Raw genomic sequence first — 18765 nt, 5'->3', positions numbered from 1 at the left:
GAACAGTCCTGGCTGGTTTTTGTTAGTATGAATATGACTGCAACTTCTTCCCAAATCAGAAGCAATGTGTTGTCTGGGGAGGTGGTGTTTTCTCAGCTTTGGATAAATCTAAATGCTAGAACTCTCTCTGTGCCTGCACTCCGTCAGTGCTGAAATGCTTTTCCTAGGACTGCAAGAGCAATTTTTATGCACAAAAGACAGCCATGATTCAGCTGCTGAGAGTTTGCTCTATTTAATTATACCCTGCAGCTGCAGGTAGTGATTACGTGTCCATGGGGGCCTAAGCAGCTTTTCAGGTGTTAAAGTTCCTATTGATGACATTGTGTTTTGAATGATTTGTCTTCAGGTGAGAAGCAAAACAAGAGGTCAAACCCTGATGTCATAGTTCATTAAAATTACCTTGACTTGAAGGCTTTATGAATGTTAAGCAAACATGTATGTGCTGATTTGTGAAATGTTCAGGAGAATGGCAGGTCCTCACCAACATTATGATGCTGCTGCTCTACTGACATCAAGAGCTAATTTTCTGAATATTCAGATGATGAGTTCTTAAATCACATTCAAACAGAAATATTTCTAGAGAATGGGAATAACTGATACAAATCAGAGTTCTTTCAATATATATATTGAGAGCAGCTGGATGGCAAGATGGTTCTGTCTTTTTTCCTAATGTTAATTTATATTAGTGTCTCTGATGTTCAGACACCATAACACCAATCAGGTCATGAAGAAACATAAACAGCAGGACCTGCAAAGATCTACTCGCCAGGTGGTTGAAGCTGTTTTGATCTCCATGTAAATGGGAAATTGATTTGTTGCTAATGTATAGAAATACGGTATTACTGAAGTCATTAGTATGTGCCTTTGGGGCCAGATAAAATGATGATTATTTGCACCCTAAGATACTCTATAAATATAAAGGCATGAATGTTAATGTTATGAAACAAGAAAAATAAAAGAATGAGAATTTCTTCTTTAGGGTCATGTGCATTCATTCAGTTTTATTAGAAGGAAGTTAAAGATATTTCCTAAAGCAGTATTTTTTTCAGTTTTCTTTTCAGTGTTCAAGCGTTACAGAAATAAGGGTGTCTTGTCAGAGACATGTTTTTAAGTGCTGTGATAATTGGAGAGTATCTTTAAGTGCATCATATGGAATATGGCTGGAACATTGTCGAAGTCAGCTGTTACTATATCAGTGTCAGTGCAATATCATGGCTCTGCATCTTCAGGGCTCCCCTTTGGCTCTTGCAGGCCTTTAGATAATGATGCACTTGCTGTGTGATGAGCAGTGATTGAAAAGATACTGAATCAGTTGGCCATAAGATCTCATCTCACAGCGATAACATCTTCCTTAATTTTAAGTTACTGGAGCTTTCTAACAGCAGATTATTTTAACTTCTGCAGAATCAGGTAGCAAAACAGTAGCAGGGACCACCACAGCTGAAGAAGCTGCTAAAATCTTGACAGAGAAGCGACGTCTGGCACGGGAGCAAAGAGAGCGTGAAGACCAAGAAAGAATTCAGAGACAGGAAGAAGAAAGGTAACAATTGTGGGGAAGGAAGGGATGCTTTCAGTGGTGGGGTGTGATTGGAAGGGGCACTCCAGCCATGTATGTTTTCTAAGTTTTAATTTAAGTCTCTGCAAATATTAATCCGGTTACTGAAGCTGAGAGGCACTGGCAACAATCTGGGACAGGTTGCTGTGTGTAACATCAGTTTGTATATCAGTATATATGTAATGCACAGTCCCTGTGAAATCACTGCTTCTTTTTCCTTCCAGTCACCAGTGGGGCTTTTGTTTCAAAATTAGAATGTGCTTTTTGCACCACTTGTGTTTGGTTTGTTTGTATTTGGTTTGAAAGAGTTGACCTCTCTGTATTAAACTTCCTTTGATCAGCTTAGGCTGTGGTTTGATGGTACCTTAAATCTCACTTTAGTGATATGAAATAGTAGTCAGGAATGTTGCAGGCAAGTAATTCAACATGTTAAATCAGTGTGCATTTGGTTCACTGCATAGAAGTTGTTAGAAATAAATTGCTAAGTTAGTGCTAGTCAGCACTTTAGTCCAGATCAGGGGTCACCTCTCTGCTTCTGTGAGCATGGTGGAACATCAGATTTTGTCTGTTGCCCAGTTGTGGATATGAAGCCGTCAGAAACTTGCATATAATCTGCTCTAGGTGTTTTATCAGAAATATGTCATCAGATCTGCTCTGTATGTCTGCAAGAGCTGGCAGTGTACACCTTTACTGTATCTCTGAATTCAGGCTGTAGAAGAAACAGTCTTTTAGGAAATCTCACTAAATTTATGTTTGATGGTGATTAAAAGCTTCATTCGTGTCATGGTTGCAGATGGTTTTTATTAAATGGTCGTTGCTTAATCCAGCTCTCAGTCAAACATTCCGTTATTGGAACAACCTGCTTTGACTTAATCAGCAAGGAGCATTTACTCACAGATAATTTCTTCCAAGTTAATTCTCATTTTACCTTTGACAAGTCTGGATGGTGGCATTTGTAAATCCATACCAGAAAGTGTCTTTATGCAGTTATTTTTTGACTGGAGTGCATAGAACTTTCTTGCTTTCCCACTCTGTCTCTTGTGCATGCACACTTTTAAAGAAATAAATACCCAGTAATCTGTACCTTGGAAACTCTAGAATCAGAGAAGAAGAAATGGCCAGGAGAGCCACTGAGGAAAAAGCAAGACGGGAGGAGGAGCTCCGGAAGCAGGAGGAGGAGAAGAGACTGACTTATGAAGAACAGCAAAGACAAGCTGAGGAGGAGAGGATCCGCCGGGAACAGGAAGAGCAGGAAAAACTCGCAGAGCTTCAACAGCAGGTCTGTGGCTCCAGCTGCGTTCCTGGAAGAAGTTGCTGCTGTGGTTTTTCTTTTACAGAATGGTTTTGACAAATCTCTGTCAGGCATGATGTAAAGCTGAGTTCATCCTGTCTGAGATGGATTTGAGAATGTCCGTAGGTCCTTTCCTTGCCCTGGTCTCTGTGATTTATATTTTTTTTTCCTATCATTTAATAAATTCAAGTGTGGGTGGAAGCAGCTATTTTGGAATATGTTTTTTAGCCATCAGGGATGCTCTTTTGCATATGTAAAATACTTGTACTGAGCCCACTTTACCAGTGGACTGCTAGATTTACAAGGAGATGGTCTGTCTGGAAAGTAATCTCATTTACTCTTGATTCCTCACAAAGAAAGATTGGTAGTGTTTCCAAGTCTGCTTTTCCTGTTGCTGAATAGTCTTCCACAGCAAGTATCCATGTACCTTTACAAAGGCATCCTTTGAACTGAAGGGAGCTGTTCTGCAGAAAGTGGACTTCTCTTAAATTAGATTAATTCTGAAAACTAAAGCAGTTTTACATTGAAATTATTTGTGTTCAAAGACCTGTGTTTTATGAATGGCTTTGCCATGTGTCTGGATATTTCTTTAAACGTTTGTTTACAACAATTATTCAGAGTGTTAACTATGTTTCTATTTTCTTTCCAGTCATGCTGGAAAAGATTTTCCAGTATAGAAGGAACAGAAGATGTTCAGTACCAAGTGTCTTTGTAGCAATACCTGACTGCCAAGATTTTTAAGTTAACCTGGACACATTCAGAATTTAATTGCTGTCTTGTTACTTTATATAGATTGTCCTCGTTAGCCAAATGTTCATCCCGAAGCATAGTTTGAACAACAACATTCAGTAGCTCAGCAACATTCAGAACATTTGCATTACCTCAGTATAGTTGAGTTTCAGTTTCTGAATGTCACAGTAATATATATTTCATGTCAATAGCGGGGTAATTGACATTTAGTTGTAATATGTGGTCATATTAAATAGTGATTGTCTGATGTTCCTGTCTGTGTTGAACCAGAATCTGTAACTGCTTTGCTTTTGACTGTTGTAATGAGTTATGCACTGGGTGCTTTCTTCTTTTTGTTTTATTTTCAGAGAGAAGAAGCTGAAGCAAAAGCTCAAGAAGAGGCCGAAAGACAGCGACTAGAAAGGGAGAGAATTATGCAGCAAAATATGCAGGAAAGGCTTGAAAGAAAAAAGGTAGCCTGTTTTGAATTCTCAGCCTAAAATGAACAGGCAAATGGTCTCAGATGCAATTAAATAGAAATGTGGTTTTTTAAAGACTGCCAACTCTGTGAACTTTAAAAACAGTGATTAAAATAGTACACTCATGAAATACAAAAATATATTATGACTGATGAGCATTTAACCAGAATGCTGAAATATAAAGCTCTGTATCATTGCAAATGTTTTCCATGTTTTAACAGAGAATCGAAGAAATAATGAAGAGAACACGAAAATCAGATCAAAATGAATCCAAGGTACTTTTTTGTTTGGGTCTGTATAATGACAGAATAGGACTTTTTGCCTTGTATCCTGTCTTCCTCTGTTATCCTTACACAAATTGACTTCCACGGGAGTTGCAAAGTTCTGGTGCACCAGAATAATTCCCAGTAGCTTCCCATTGCACACATTCTTCTGCTTTGCTTGCTCTGGTGAGGAGTCTTTGTTGTATTTTTGTTCAAGGCCTGTAGACACAATGTTATCTGGTGTTAGCACTTCCAGATTGGTTTTAAACAAACATTGGTTAGTAATTGATTTTTTTTTTTTACTGTGTGCATTCCGCCAGGACTGTTTTTCCCCAAAAAACTTAGATTCCTGGCATCATCTGTTTGCTTAAAGCAAGTCTTGGATTCTCTTTGGATTGCTAGTGCTACAGTAACTGGATGTATTTTTGTTAATGCAGTGACCTAAGTTTTGTGGGAAATTGTGCATATTGAGGAATAATTGTTCTTCTTTGAACATTCAAATAAATGTTCTCAAACATTCAAGTCTTCAAATAGCTGAAAATCAATAAAAATTTAGCACACACCTTGGAGAAATGAGGGGAAAAGGAACTCAGGAATAATAGCCAGGAGGTGGAAGTGGATCCCACAGGCTCTGGCTCAGCAGAGCTGAGTGTTGCTGGGTGACCTGGTTGTCTATGAGCCTTTCAACTCATGTGGCCTCACTTCTGGGCACAGAATGGTCTTGTGTGGGAGCTGTGACTGCATTTGTGAAACTTTAGAGGATAGGGAGTTCCAAGTAACACTCTGGCAATTCAGTTGCAGGATGAAGGGAAGTCTGCCTCGGAGGTGATGGAGGGAGAGGATATTGAAGAGGAGGAAGAGTTGGGTCTTGAGAAGACTGATCAACCAGGTAAGGAAGCTGGATGAGTCAGGCTTGGGTGGCAGTGAGTGTCTCAGTGATGTTTGAGCTCTGTTGAAAAGGTCACTCCTAACAGCACTGGGATGGTCTGAGACACCAGTCCCAGAGATGCCAGAGGGACTCCCTTCTTGAATGCAGAATCAGACAAAATTATTTGAGAGTGAAATGCAGGCAGCATGCTTTCATTTTACAAGTGGATTTTTAAAGATGAAAAACAAATTTCATGTTGGTATAGGCAGCTTGTCTATAGACAAATGAATCTGTTGAAGCCAAGTGCCTCAGGTTTTGGCTAGGAAAGGTTATTTTGGCACTTGTGTTTTATTCATTTAGAATAGCAATTCTGCCACTCAAGTTCTTTTTTTCCTTGTATTTCATTTTTTCTACCCCCTCAATGTTCAGGAAAGCTAAATGGTGTTGATTTGGTCCAGAAAGTCAAGGAGGAGGCAGAGGATTGTTTAGAGACTGCACAAAGCATGATCTCTGCAGAATCTGAGGAACAAGATGAGTCAGAGTTGAAGGCCAGTGAAGTGCTCATGAATGGAAGTGACTTGAAAAGTGACGAGGAGTCTCTGTCTGTTACTGAACTGAAGGATTCCAGGTGAGTCTGCTGTACTGTGGGAGCACTTAGCTATGTGCTCTCTCTCTATGTTTAAATGAAATGCAATGCTGTCTGCAGCACCTTGCTGGCTTTGTGGTGTCTGTATGCCTTTCTCCAGGCATGTGGTGTGTGCTGTCAGCTCACAGCCTCACACAGAGCGGTTAACTCAGGATAATTGTTTGTTTAGATGGCACCATGTTAACAGTGCTGCCTTTGTTGAGAAGTGAGACACACAGCCAAAAACATGGCAGTGTTGATTATAAAAACTGACTTTGGCTTTTCCATTGAAATGCCTTGCAGTTCTTCTCATTAACAAAACATTAAACAAGAGGGAGGAGGATGACACTGAAAAGGAAGAATAACCTACAGAAAGCTCTAGAACGCTTTCAGTTGTGCTGAAACAGCAGATACAATGCAGAAGCCTCCCTTAGTGAGGAATTTGGTTTTTTTAGTATTTCAGATTTTATTTTTTGAGCGTAAAGCATTTTTATCTGCTACTGGAAAATCTGTCCTCTGATGCCTGTTCCATTTGCTCATCTAAATGCTAATGATTTAGAAATGACATTGTGAACACTTTCTTAAAGTGATGATAAACTAATGTCATTCCTCCAATGATGGAATATAAAGATGTTTTCCTGGTTGTCCTAAGAATGAATGAAAATTGATCAGTAATTTGGGTTTAGATTTTGAATCTGCTTTAAATATTGTTGGTCTTCTGAGACTTCGTTTTGTGTTCAAAAAGTCTTAGCTGGAGAAAAAAAAGGAAAAATGCGCGTTACAAAAATCAAGACTTAATGATCAAAAACTTGTTGCATTCTTGTATCAAATTTCTAGAGCCAGACCTTACCTGAAAGCTGTTAGTATAGTAAAAAGTGGATATATATTGCTGAGTTGTTCTTCCCCGTTGGCTCTTGGAGGGGAGATCCTGTGTGGAAGCTGGAGCATATCTGGGAATGCCCTTTGGGATATTCAGCACTTTGCAGAGTATGCAGACTGTTAATTGTCTGGCCTGGAATCAATGTAAAGGTTAAACATGTGGAAACTGCAATACAAGTACCCATTCTCTTTTTTTTCTAGCCGTCCTGCAAAAGAAATGGTTATCGATGACTCGGGGAAGTTGGGTGTTCATGAAACTGATCATACAATTGGACTTATTCAGAATCTTAATGGAAAATCTGGTTCATGGACTTTTGAGGAGTTCATTGACATTGGAGTGCATTCCAAGTCAACCAAACTGAGCTCAGACAGCATCTCTGCTGGTAACTGTAATCAAAACTTGAATGATGCTGCTACAATACCTTCTAGTCCCAAATTGGCTTTTGAGGAAGATGGTGCAGTGAATTCATTGACCAAACCAATAGATGCTTCATCAGGTAATCCAAGCTGACTTCCTTGTCTGTGTCTTCCCCTGGCTAGGCAATTCACCTCCTTGCGTTTTGCTCTCCTTGCCTTAACTACAGCTTCTTATCTTCAAGGCACTTTTTCCCATGTGTAGACTGGAGGGAAGGCTCTTTAGTGTTTTTAACTTGAATTCTGTCAAAAGGAGTCACCAACTGATGCCTTTTTAGGGACTTGCTGAGGCCCAGCATTAAGGCTCTTCCAAAGACACAGCTGAGCCCTTGTGAAGTTCCAAGCAGCATTGAAGCTCATCTGTTGTACTTTAAAGTTTTTCTAAGATATGTTAAATGGCACGTTACTTTTGAAGATACTAACAGTTTAGTAGGTGTCTGATGTAACTCTACACACCAGAGCTTTCCACTCCTAGGCATGTTCTGTAACTTTTTGATGCAGACCTGTGTGGTCTTACAAGGTCTCTTCAGACTCTTAGCAGTGTATTAGTCCTCTCTACTTAGTGTAGAATAGTCTTTCACTTCACTGAGGCAGGTAACAGTGACCTGAAGTTCCACAGATGGTTGTGTTACATTTTGGGAGGAGTAATAAAGCTGTACACACACAAAATATTCTGAATTTTCTGAAAGAGGCAGGGCTGTATCTCAAGCCACATGTACTTGAGAAGCCAAGCCCTGATGCAGTACAGCATGGTGTGTCAGAGAAGCTTCAGGAAGCCAGTTTATGTAAGACTGGACTTCTCTGGTGTTGGAGCCAAACCCCAAAGGGCCGTTTTCACAGGAGATCTCTTTTCATGGGATAAATGACTGTGTGATCAGTTGAAGTGAATGCTAGTGGAAAAACAAGCCTTGCTATCCACATTTCCTTCCAGTGATGTGTAGCACTTACTTTGATTAAAGTGTAGCGCTTCTCCAGACTGGACTGTTCCCCGAGTCTTCTCTGTCACTCTGCGTCTTGTGAATTTTAGTCCCATGGGCACACCCTGATGGAGGCTTCCCTTGAGGCCGTGACGAACTGGGCCACGGGAATAGACAGATTTATTGTGGTTCTGCTGATCACATTCTGTTGTGATCAGAATCACTAACTTTTTAGTGAAGGAAGTGTGGCCTTTTAATTTTGGACTTGAAAATATTTAGACATAATACAGTTTAAGAATTCTGTACATAACTTTGAAAACCAATATTCCTGTAAAAGAAAAGGTACTGTGCTGGTTTTGGACTGTAAGTGACCAAGTGGTTCTGTGCTCACTCCTGGATGTAGACTGACAGTGATGATGGGTGCATGTGGCATACACACAGTTACGATGGTTAAATGTTTTCTTCTCTTTGCTCTTTGGACAGAACTGTGAACACTAGAGACCTGGAAATAATCTGATTGCACTTCAGTAATCCAGTGTTTTCTCAAGTACCGAAGGCCTTGTTTTGAAAAGCCGCTTGTTTACCTTTATCCGTCTTCAAGCTTGCAAAAACACCAGGGGAGGGATGACAAACTTCTAATTTGCACCTTGAAACATTTCAGGGAAACTGTTGTGCTAATTTTTTTTCCATTCATTTAGCTAATTGTTAGATAAGGTTTCCTAGTTCAATTATTCCTTGTTTTCCCTTTACAGACTTTACAGTAACCTGATTGAGTCTTTTTTTTTTTTTCATATCAGTATCATGTAGAACAACATGTCACTGGAGGCTCCCCACTTAGCTGCAGACTTTGCATATTTCTAAAATGACCTTGGTGAAATAAAAGACTCACTCAGTGTATGTTAAAGCTGAACTCTCTTTTTATGTCCAGAAAAATGTTGTTGCTTGTTGGTTCATGTGCTATTTAAAAATGCAAAATTGAATATCTTCAATTTTGAATGGAGAAGAAAAATTCCTTATTATCTAATGTGAAAATATTGGCAGTTTCAAAATGCTGTGCTGTACCATCACTGATATGTTTTAATCTATTGGCAAACATCAAAACATTTTACAGCATGTGCTCTAATATATTACAAAAATGTCGAGTCCCTAGATTTGTCTGTCAGTGCAGTTTAAGGTGTCATGCTTTTAAAAAATGTTTTCCTTTTGAATTGCTTATTTATCTACACTTATGGAAGTATTATTTTATTGTGTACATAACAGTATTAGACCATTGAAGTCATGTTTTGTTCATGTTAATTATTCTAAGTGTTTCAGTTCCAGCTTTATAACAGTGGCTGCAAGCTGCATATATATTTCCCTTCTCCTAAAGCCTGCATTAAATAATCTATTTAACCTGAACTTGCCTGCTTTTTTCAGCATGAAGAGATTAACGAAGCATCTTCTGAAAATTGCTACTTAAAGTAATAATGCAGCCTTCTTCTGATGTCTCCTGTAACAGATAGACCGGATAGGTGATTACTTTAAAGGGTAGCTGTCTCAAATCCTCTACAACCCATTGGCTGATCCCTCAATTCCAGTGATGGATCCAGGAAGCAGCTGTGTTTGCAGTGGGTTTGTTGGAACTACACCTGTTCTTTCCTCCACACCTCAGTTGCAGCAGGAGCCCTCAGCCTTCTCCCTCTTGCTGTTCAGAAATACTGTAGAACTGTTTTAGACTTTAGAGCAGTGCCTTAGGTAAAAGGAAAACTGTATTTTTGTATGATAGCTGTTTTGTTCTGGCAGAGACAATCATTCTAACAAAGACGCCGATATATTTTCGTTGCTGAGATTTGTTGGATGGTCTGATCCAGCCCTGTGTAAATACACGCGCACTGTTAAATAAATAAACTTTGCAGTTGAACAATGCTTTATTTCTGTAATGTTAAATATGACCTTACTAGGCCTCTCCACCCCTTGCCATGCTGACCTTTGGATGCATTCTGGTGCTGTTCTAACTGCTCTAGCTGCAGATTCCCAAACTAGCAGCCTCTGGCAGTTGCATCTGTGTGATTGGGAGGGGATTTGCACTAACACCTTCAGCTCTTGCTGATAGTGTGTTCTGAACTGAGGAATTCTTTAACCTGCTTTTCCCTGCCAGCCTTTACCTTTCCACTGCAGCAGCAGCATCTCTGTGTTGTGAGGGTGAGTCCGGCAGTGGAGCAGTGACCAGCAAGATGCTGCCTTTTCATTTTCTTGCTAGGGTTCTTTGTCAGTAGTTGAAAGGGAATGGCTGTAGCAGATCCAGTTGATAAAGTATTTCACTACTGTGGAAAAACCTCCTTAAATCAGCGTTCAGGTTGCTGAAGGGTGGTAGATCTGTGCATGAACAGTGGCTGTACATATGCTCTCCAAGGGGCTTTTTCACACAGGCTGTTTCTGGCAGATGGTCCAGTGTCAGTTATATATTTTAAAAATTAATTAGTTTATGGAAATGGTTGCTTTAGTCCTCAGATATTTAAGGGTGCAATGACAGCACAGCTGACTCCTACTTTGCCAATATCAGTGTAGTAGACTTGGTTTCAGTAGCTCAGCCCTAAGACACATCAGTCATGTAAGATGGCAGAATGAAAAAATAAAAAATTTCCAGACTATAGATTCCAAGCAGGCACTAGTCTCACTTTTATTCAGTCACTGAACATACACTGACATGATAGGAGAGCTAGTGTTGTCTGAGCTATTTTTAAGGCACTTGTAAATGCATGTGCATGTTGTAGGTGAAAGATTTACTACTTGTTAGTAGATTAATAATTGTACACAGCCTTGTTTAAACAATGATATAAAAAAAACTGATAAGGAAAACTTGCAGGCAAACCATGCGTAAATCAAGACTAAAACAAGTTTATGGAAACTTAACTAAGCTAAGTATCACTGCCAAAAACATTGTTATCTGTAAGATGAAGCCATTCCGTACATGTGCTGCAATGTGGTGTGGTAGGGTAAGCTAAGGTTTTTATTACTTATTAATGGTGTGGTGTATGTTGTGTATGTACTTGTAAAAGCATAATAATGGTTCCCTCTGATCCAGGTGCAATCTTTGCATCTCTGTGTCCGAGTGCATGCCTTGTCAAACCCACTTCAGTTAAGTGCCAAGCTTAATCATATACCAGATGAGTTTAAAACTAGATTTGTTTTTGTTTAAGGCACACACAGGTGATGCAGTGTGTGGATCTCTAAATCTAACAGCATTTCAAGCCTTTATACTAGGAGTTACTTGGAGATGAGGTTAGATTTTTGCAAGGCTACATGCTTTTGTATTGCAGGAGCTTCAAAAGTCAAACCCAGTATATTGAGGCTAGTTTAGTTCTTACACTAAAATGGAAATAGTTAAAATTCTCAACATGCAAAAACCTGCTCCTTTACCAGGACTGTTTGGGAAAGCAGGGCTTTAAAATCCATCTTACATCTGCTCATTACAGTCGTTTGGGACACTCAGCACAATAAATTTTTCCATTATGGCAAACAAAGCGCTTGTTGGCCAGACCACGGGCACACTTTGTGCATTTGAAACAGTAATCATGCCAGGATTCATCTTCGTAGTTAACCACACTGGTTCCTCTTCCAAATCCTGCTAGGAGAGAACACAATTATAGGACGGCGATAGTAGCTTTGCCTTGGCTGGGTTATCCCACCAAACAGCCCAGCCTGTTCCTGCTGCCCCAGTGCTTCCCTACGCTTGTGGGCCACAGGGGCTGCCTGATATACCAAAGTGACAACTGAGGCATGGTTTTGTTGCATCTTCTGATGTTTCTTGGAGAAAGAAGTATCTTAGCATAAGGCTTGCATGTCTCTGCAATAAGCTTTTCCCCTTGGCTTCTTTCTCCAGCAAACAGTCAAGGAGGGACATGGAGCAAGGACAGGTTGGGCTAAACACTTCTGGGCTCAGATCCCTGCAGGATAGAATGTGAGCCTCATGGGACTGGCAGGGCAGTGCCCACATTTCAGGGCTGAGCTCTGTAATCCAGTGAGTTTTAAGTAAACTACATCAGAAGGGGTACAAATGTCCCTTTGGGACAATAAAACACCACTTGTTTTAGACTTCAGGGTCCCAAACGAAGATATGGGTGGAAACAGTTCTGGTTAGGGGTGTTTTGAAGGAGGTAAATTTGAGACATGCAAAGGCTGAAGAGCTCAGTTACTAGCTCAGCCTCCATCCAGCACAAGCACGTGGCTTAGAGTCAGATCACATGTAAAATGCTGGGATTGGGCTTGGGTTACCAGACCTGCTTCTGATGTTACTCATCCCTGGGCTCCCTGTCTTTGGGGGATCACTGTCCTGACCTTCAGCACCCACTGCCCTCAAGCTGCATTTAACCCAACATACCTGTAATAGGATTCTTGCAGCCAGCACACTTCTTGGCAACACATTCCTTGTAGCATTCAACACAGTAAAACTGATCCTCCACAGCTGTGAAGCGCTTCCCACCCAGTTGCTTCTTGCAGTTGGAGCAAATGAAACACTCGGAATGCCAAGGCTGTTCCTGGTAAGTGAGGCCTCCAGAAGTGATGGGCTGCAAGAGAAAGAGCAGAGGTGTGGTTTAGAATCAGCAGGGGAGAAGAGAGGTGACAGAGGCTTGGGGTGTAGGGAAAGCTTTGTCATGGAGAGGATCTTTCCAAAAAGTTTACAAGAAAATTTAATTGTGCAGTGCACTTAAGTCCCTCTAATCTGAAATCCCACATACCTGGCACTTTCATAATACTTTCGTTTACCTGCAGTAACTGAAACTCCACACTAATCAGTTGCAGAAGTTGTAAAACAGCTACTGTTTCACTATTTGAATATTCAGTACGGCTACAGAGCTTAAACTATCCTCAAGGCAAGACTGGTTTCTGCAGTGTTGCCATTAGCTAACACAACAACCCCTGCCCAGATCCTGTAGAGCACGGGGACCGTCAGCTCTCCCATCATTCCACCAGCTGCTGGCACCAATATCTCAAGGAAAGAACATCAGCATTGGTACAGCTTCAGCATGGTCTGCCTGCTGGTTCACTCTTCCAGTTCCCAAAAGGCACACGAGGGCTGGTTCTGGCAGCTGCCTCTGCAGAGGGGAAGGACTTACATTCTTGCACTTAGCACAAGTCTTGGCAAACTTGTGCTCATGGCAGGAGACACAGTAGAATTCATCACCCTTGGGGAAGAAGCTCCCAGATCCAATCACTTGCTTGCACTGGCTGCAGGTGAAGCAGTCCTTGTGCCAGACCATCTTCTTGTACTCAACATTTTGGTCTCCTATGACAGACAAAAATAACTTGTCATATAGGATTTCAGGCCTGTGGCAAACCCCTCCTCCTGTGCAGTGTAATATCTGTGGGCAAGACCTGTCCTTCGCTATGCCCAAGATTCCACTGGAATGCAGACAAGGGATGAGCTGGTAATTTCTGTATCTGTTTTTAGCCAGGGCCTGCTAGATTTTCTTAAAATAGTTATCAGACCAGATGCCTGAGCCTTTGAGGACCTTGATTTACAGAGCAAAGCTTCTGGTAAAAATTGTTTAAGACTGACATTAGGGTTAATTATCCACATGAGGGTTAACTGCAAAGCAGCCTTTCAACACTTGAATAAAATGGACAGGTGACAGCAACAGTCAAAAGTTACTATTCTGAGGTTCTCCAGCCCTCCACTGTGATGCCCAAACCCCTAACTGCAGCCTCTACAGCCTGATAAACCACTCTGGTTATGGCCTAGAGCAGAATGTGGCCCTTGGACACCTGTCACTGGTACCAGTACCTGCAATAATGGGCTTGAAGCAGCCCTTACACCTGGGTGCATCCTCAGCAGCAGTGCAATTGCTGCACCAAACCTTGTTGTTCTCCCGCAGCATGAAGGGCTCGTTCACCAGGGATGTGTAGCACTTGAAGCAGCGGAAGCAGTTGTCGTGCCAGTAGCGGTTCTTGAAATGCAGCTCCTAGAATGAACAGAAAGTGAGTGAGGGAGTGAGAAGCTTTTCTCTCCCCCTGAGCAGCCCAAAAGCCAAGCTCCTGTCTCATCAGCCTGGGCAGTAAAGGATAGATTTGTTGTTCCTAAGTGTGTCTGATTCAGTGCATAGAGCTACAGCTCCTCTGCAATCAGTTAAGGGAAGGACATTTAACCAAACTCATTGAACACAATCACATACATTTTGAGTGGGGCAGAAGAGGCATCAAACCAGCTGCTTGGAGATTTGCAGTTCTGCAAATCTGTTCTTGGGTTCTTACATTCCCTCTAGTTCAGGTGTATGTTATTATTGCTATAAACATTTATCTGACCCTGAAGGTACATGCTAAAGACTTCAGTAATATCATATTTCTATACTGAAGCAACAAACCAATTTCCAATTTTCATGGAGATCAACACGGTTTCAACCAGCACGCTTGCAGATATTTTCAGGTCCTGCAGTTTATGTTTCTTCATGTCCTGCCTGGCGTTATGGTGTCTGAACATCAGAGATAGTATTATAAATTAATATGAGGAAAAAAACCCAACAGAACCATCTTGAGGTCCAACTGCTCTCAATAGATATACATATTGAAAGAACTCTTGATTTCCATCATGAAGCAATAAGCCTCTGACAAACTGACAAAAATCAGACCTCAGTGATTTGCCCAAAGATGAGTTTTGCAGGCCCTGTGCAGGCTGGCTCCCTGCAGTTCTCCCTCCAGGGCAATTCAGCATTTGCAGCAGTTCATGTGGCTGAATCTAGACCCTGAAATGAGGCTCTCTGCCAAAGCAGCCGACCATGAACATTCTCTGTGCACACCCCAGAACTGCTCTTTGCCCAAGGAGCACACTGCTGGCAGCCCGAAGACTCGCAAAGAACTTGCTCTTTCACAGTAGCTCAGTGCCAGACCAGAGGAGGGCGATCAGCATCTGCCTCTCCTCATCACCCGCTGAGGTGCTCAGCACTGACCTTGGAGTCGGCCCCGATGGGTTTCTTGCACTCCATGCAGGTGTTGGCGCAGAACTTCTCGAAGCACTTGACGCAGCAGTGCCGCCCCTCCTTCTGCACGTACTTCTTGCCGTGCAGGGGGTCACGGCAGTAGTGGCAGTCGAAGCGCTCCGACATCGTGCCCACGGTGTAGCTGCCAGGCCCTCCTGCAAGAGCACAGTGGGTGAGGAGACAGCACTGAGGCCCTGAAAACTCCAGGGCTTCAGCTTCTTGGGACTGTGCAGATCAGTAGGAGGAAGATGGCTCAGGAATGAGCATGTGGTGGTGGTATCACACTCCTCGAAGGCTCCTTGGTAGAGAAAGCAGCTCCAGTCGAGGAGAGCAGAGTCCTAAACCAGCCTTTCCCCATCCCCTGGTTAAGTGGAAGGATGCTAGATTGCTTTATTTGCATACTGAGAATCAAGCAAGGTTAATGACACCTGATCACTCCCTGAGAGTCCCTTAGTTCATTACTGCAGGCCTCAGTGAGGTCCTGTGTGCAGAAATCATCAACAAACATGAGCAGAGTGGAATTGTTTCCATGTTTCCAGTCTGAACTCGCAGCAAGCTGCAGCCCTCCAAGGCCTTTTGTGCTGGATTGTTGTGCAGCTTCCAGCCGCCTCTTTTCACCAGGCTTTCACATATAAAATCATAAGGGGAAAAAAACCCAAAACCTAAACCAAGAAAAAATCTGCCTCCATGGAGAGGTACTTCTTCAGTTCATGCCAGCAAGTCTCTGCCAAGGTCTGATGTTCCACCATGGCCAGGGAGCTGTCAGTGGGTGTGGGGGATCTTGATTGGAGGGTTTTCTACTTTGGCTCACACTTTCTCCCTTAACACCCATCTGTTCCTGCACTCCCAGTCTCCTGCTAAGGGCTCCCTCCATTCCATGCACCCTTCCTCAGCAGAAGCCACCAACACTCCCGCGAGGGGCCTGTGAGGGCTCTGTCAGGATTCAGAGAATCCTGGAATGGTTTGGGTTTGAAGGAACTTTAAAGATCATCTTGTTCCAACCCCCCTGCTATGGACAGGGGTGCCAGCCACTAGATCAGGTTGCTCAAAGTCCCATCCAACCTAGCTTGGCACACTTCCAGGGAGGGGGCATAGGAGTTACAGAAGCCTGTGGAGTCCCACAGAGGCGGCTCCATCCCTGCCCCTGCTGCTCGAGCCCCCACAGCCCCAGAGCTGCAGAGCTCTGTTTCCCTGCACGGCCGACACCCCAGGACACAGCCTTGAACTTCCTGCGTCATCACCAACCGGATGGGAGACGTGGCCATGGTCTGGCAACAGGAACTGCCAAGAGGAAATGTCCTGTCTTTCTGATAGAGCAGCAGCGTCAGCACAGAGCAAGGAAGGGAGAAGACATCATCAGGCCATACAAATTGCTGCTGCCTCCATCACATGGCCTCACCTTGCATCACTCCACCCAGCCCTGGGGGCTACCTTGGAGCCTGTTCCTCACCGAGCTCAGTGTTACAACAGTGCTTATTCCAGACATGCTGCTCCAAGCCCAATACAATGTGCCTTTGTAAACCAAACCAGTAGGGGGTTTGGGGTGCAGAGACAGTGTGTCACTCCTGGCTGTGCCCTCACAACAAAGGAGGGTCAGTGGGACCCCGCTGGGCTAGCCCTTGGCTGCAGGATACTCTTGGTCTGCCCTATTGTTATGGCCTGTTCACACAGATTTTTATGAACCGTTGCCCACTCCAGTAATTCCAGACTTACCATCAGCTACAGGGCCTAACCTCACCAGACCATTGCAGCACACCAGGAACAGACCAGCATAGCTGGGTACAAAGCCAGAGGAGCCTGTATATGAACATTTTGCCATCATAGCAGAGCACCTACCTCATCTGGGCCCAGGAAGAGTGGGACTCACACTTACCTCACTCACCTTGCAGGTTTTAAAATCCAAGAGTCATCACACTGTCTCCTCTTTGTCACCCTCTCAGTAATACAGGGCCAGAACAAGTTGAAGGATTTATATTTCAGAAAGCAGGACAGAGAGTCCTAAAGAAAAGTATCACATGGGGAGGCTGCAGCAGAGGGGGAGGCTGTGTTCACACCCTATTCCTTCCCCTAAAACTGACAAAATCAGGCTGGAGGCCAAGCTGGTAGGAATTGTACTCTATGGGGGAACCAAGGTCTGGAAATGCTGCCTTGGCAGGGCCAGGAGAGGTCACGTCCTGCTGACAACTACACCAAGGGCTATGAGGTACCTGTTCAAGCAAATGAAACAGATAAACAGCTGGGAAACATGAAAACTATGTGAGCCACTGCCAGCTCTGCAGAACTCTAGCAAGCAGGTGGGTTTTATTTGGAAGAAATGCAACTGCAGAGTCCCGGGCAAATGGTATTGAAACCTTCCTGACCTCAGGTTTAGAGTTGTTTTCAACCTGAATACATAATCTTGAAAGTATGGCTCAGGGAGCAACATAATCCCGTGTTCCCATGTAGCACATCATGCGCTAATGTGAGACGCATTTATCACAACAGCTCTGGAGCTCCACAGGCAAATTAACACTGGGCCCTGGCAGCCCCCAGACTGGGCTGTGCATGCAGCTTCTGCCTGCCTTGTGCCATCTCACACACCAGAAAGCCACTCTCATACACAGGTAGGGGCATGAATTTGCTTCCAGCTTTTCCAGAAGCTTTCTGCCCTCAGTACTATCATTCCTGAATTCCCAATCTAGAGCCAGGAAAGGTGCAGTGGTGGCATTGCCCCTGCAAATGTGCTGGCTGCTCATGGGCTCTGCTCACCTGTGCCATGTCAAGAGCCCACATTAGCTAGACCATCTCCCATGACCCTCCCACAGGAGCAGCCCACCCAGGGTATGGTGCACAAGAGCCCTGAAAGCCACCAGTGTGTGGCATAGTGGAGCCCCAGGCCAGTAGCTGCTGTGCTGGGACCACCAGATTATTTTCACCAAATGGAGCAAACATCTGTGGGCACTTTAGAGCTCAGCTTTATTTAGTATCCTACAGCTGCTCCCCTCAGCAGTCCTGTCCCCTCTCATGGAAGGTAAACAGCAGATATTTCTTGTGCTCTGTATAAAAATAAATGTATTTCTAAAGCCTGCTTGGCACCAGGTTGTGGGTTTGGAGTTGTTTATCTCCTGTTCTCCCTCCAGCTGCACCAGGTCCCCACAGCTTAACTTTCTAGAGCTTCCAGGTATATTAACCCTGGCCTGTCTTTACTCTCTGAAAAGTAGGCAAGTTATGAAACTAAAGGCACAGTGGGTGTATGGAAAAATCATTACTTCCTCGGGGTCTTTATTTACTGCGCTCTTCATCACTTCCCAAATGTGCGGTGCAGCAGCTGCCGAGCACAGGGTAGGGATTCACACCAGGGGTACAGCAGTGCTACAGCAACCCAAAACCAGGGTAAGCACTCACCAAAATACCACTAAAACCCAGAGCACTGAACCTCTGTGCTTCTTTTCACAGTGCTGTGAAAAGAGAGTGGTACATGCAGATGTTTTAGCTTGGAAGTTACTTGAACACAAGTTTCTGTGGCTGTACCTTTACACCAGACCGGCATCTCTGAGGTGACAGCCTGGTCAAGTGTCTCTTGTTTAGCCCCAGGAGAATCACATGCCCTGAGGACATGCACGGATCCAAACCCCATGTCAGCTTGATACTGAGGCCACAGAATGGGATTTAGAAAGCAAAGGAAAAGTATGGACAGGCTGGAACTATTCTCCTGCCCAGGCATGTGCAGAGGATTGTTCTGCTGGAGAGAAGCAGGTGAAAACAGAGAGCACAGGCAGCTAGGGAGAGGGGTGAATGCAGAATGTGCCCATC

At 43.3% G+C, this 18765-nt stretch overlaps 2 protein-coding genes and 1 long non-coding RNA gene across 8 annotated transcripts in view; 1 reads left to right on the top strand and 2 right to left on the bottom strand.

Annotated features, from left to right (window-relative positions):
• Positions 1 to 9925, top strand: part of MAP7D3 (MAP7 domain containing 3) — a 43583-nt gene extending 33658 nt beyond the window's left edge. Inside the window, exons 14-21 of one of the 2 annotated variants that reach the window (XM_039572294.1) lie at positions 1405 to 1540; positions 2654 to 2834; positions 3944 to 4048; positions 4276 to 4329; positions 5113 to 5206; positions 5615 to 5813; positions 6891 to 7186; positions 8504 to 9925. In XM_039572294.1, coding sequence (XP_039428228.1) covers positions 1405 to 1540; positions 2654 to 2834; positions 3944 to 4048; positions 4276 to 4329; positions 5113 to 5206; positions 5615 to 5813; positions 6891 to 7186; positions 8504 to 8511 — 1073 coding nt within the window. In that variant the 3' untranslated portion in view covers positions 8512 to 9925. Of the gene's footprint in view, positions 1 to 1404; positions 1541 to 2653; positions 2835 to 3943; positions 4049 to 4275; positions 4330 to 5112; positions 5207 to 5614; positions 5814 to 6890 lie in introns of both variants that reach the window. The other variant, XM_039572293.1, reaches the window with a different exon arrangement.
• LOC120412045 lies at positions 2866 to 6897 on the bottom strand. Its single transcript, XR_005604717.1, has 2 exons — positions 6661 to 6897; positions 2866 to 6561 (listed from the first exon to the last, which is right to left on the bottom strand). It is a non-coding gene; the product is annotated as an uncharacterized LOC120412045 (long non-coding RNA).
• Positions 9926 to 10654: 729 nt separating the features above from the next.
• Positions 10655 to 18765, bottom strand: part of FHL1 (four and a half LIM domains 1) — a 30388-nt gene continuing 22277 nt past the window's right edge. For 4 of the 5 annotated variants that reach the window (XM_010402700.3, XM_010402701.3, XM_019287757.2 and 1 more), the window contains exons 2-6: positions 14944 to 15128; positions 13785 to 13962; positions 13117 to 13286; positions 12381 to 12567; positions 10655 to 11627 (exon numbers count right to left, since the gene is read on the bottom strand). In XM_010402700.3, coding sequence (XP_010401002.1) covers positions 11470 to 11627; positions 12381 to 12567; positions 13117 to 13286; positions 13785 to 13962; positions 14944 to 15099 — 849 coding nt within the window. In that variant the 5' untranslated portion in view covers positions 15100 to 15128 and the 3' untranslated portion in view covers positions 10655 to 11469. Of the gene's footprint in view, positions 11628 to 12380; positions 12568 to 13116; positions 13287 to 13784; positions 13963 to 14943; positions 15129 to 18765 lie in introns of those variants that run through there. The other variant, XM_019287758.2, reaches the window with a different exon arrangement.

This window comes from Corvus cornix, chromosome 4A (assembly GCF_000738735.6).
Source record: "Corvus cornix cornix isolate S_Up_H32 chromosome 4A, ASM73873v5, whole genome shotgun sequence".
NCBI classification, from domain to species: domain Eukaryota; kingdom Metazoa; phylum Chordata; class Aves; order Passeriformes; family Corvidae; genus Corvus; species Corvus cornix.
This window is presented reverse-complemented; position numbering and strand designations above follow the sequence as displayed.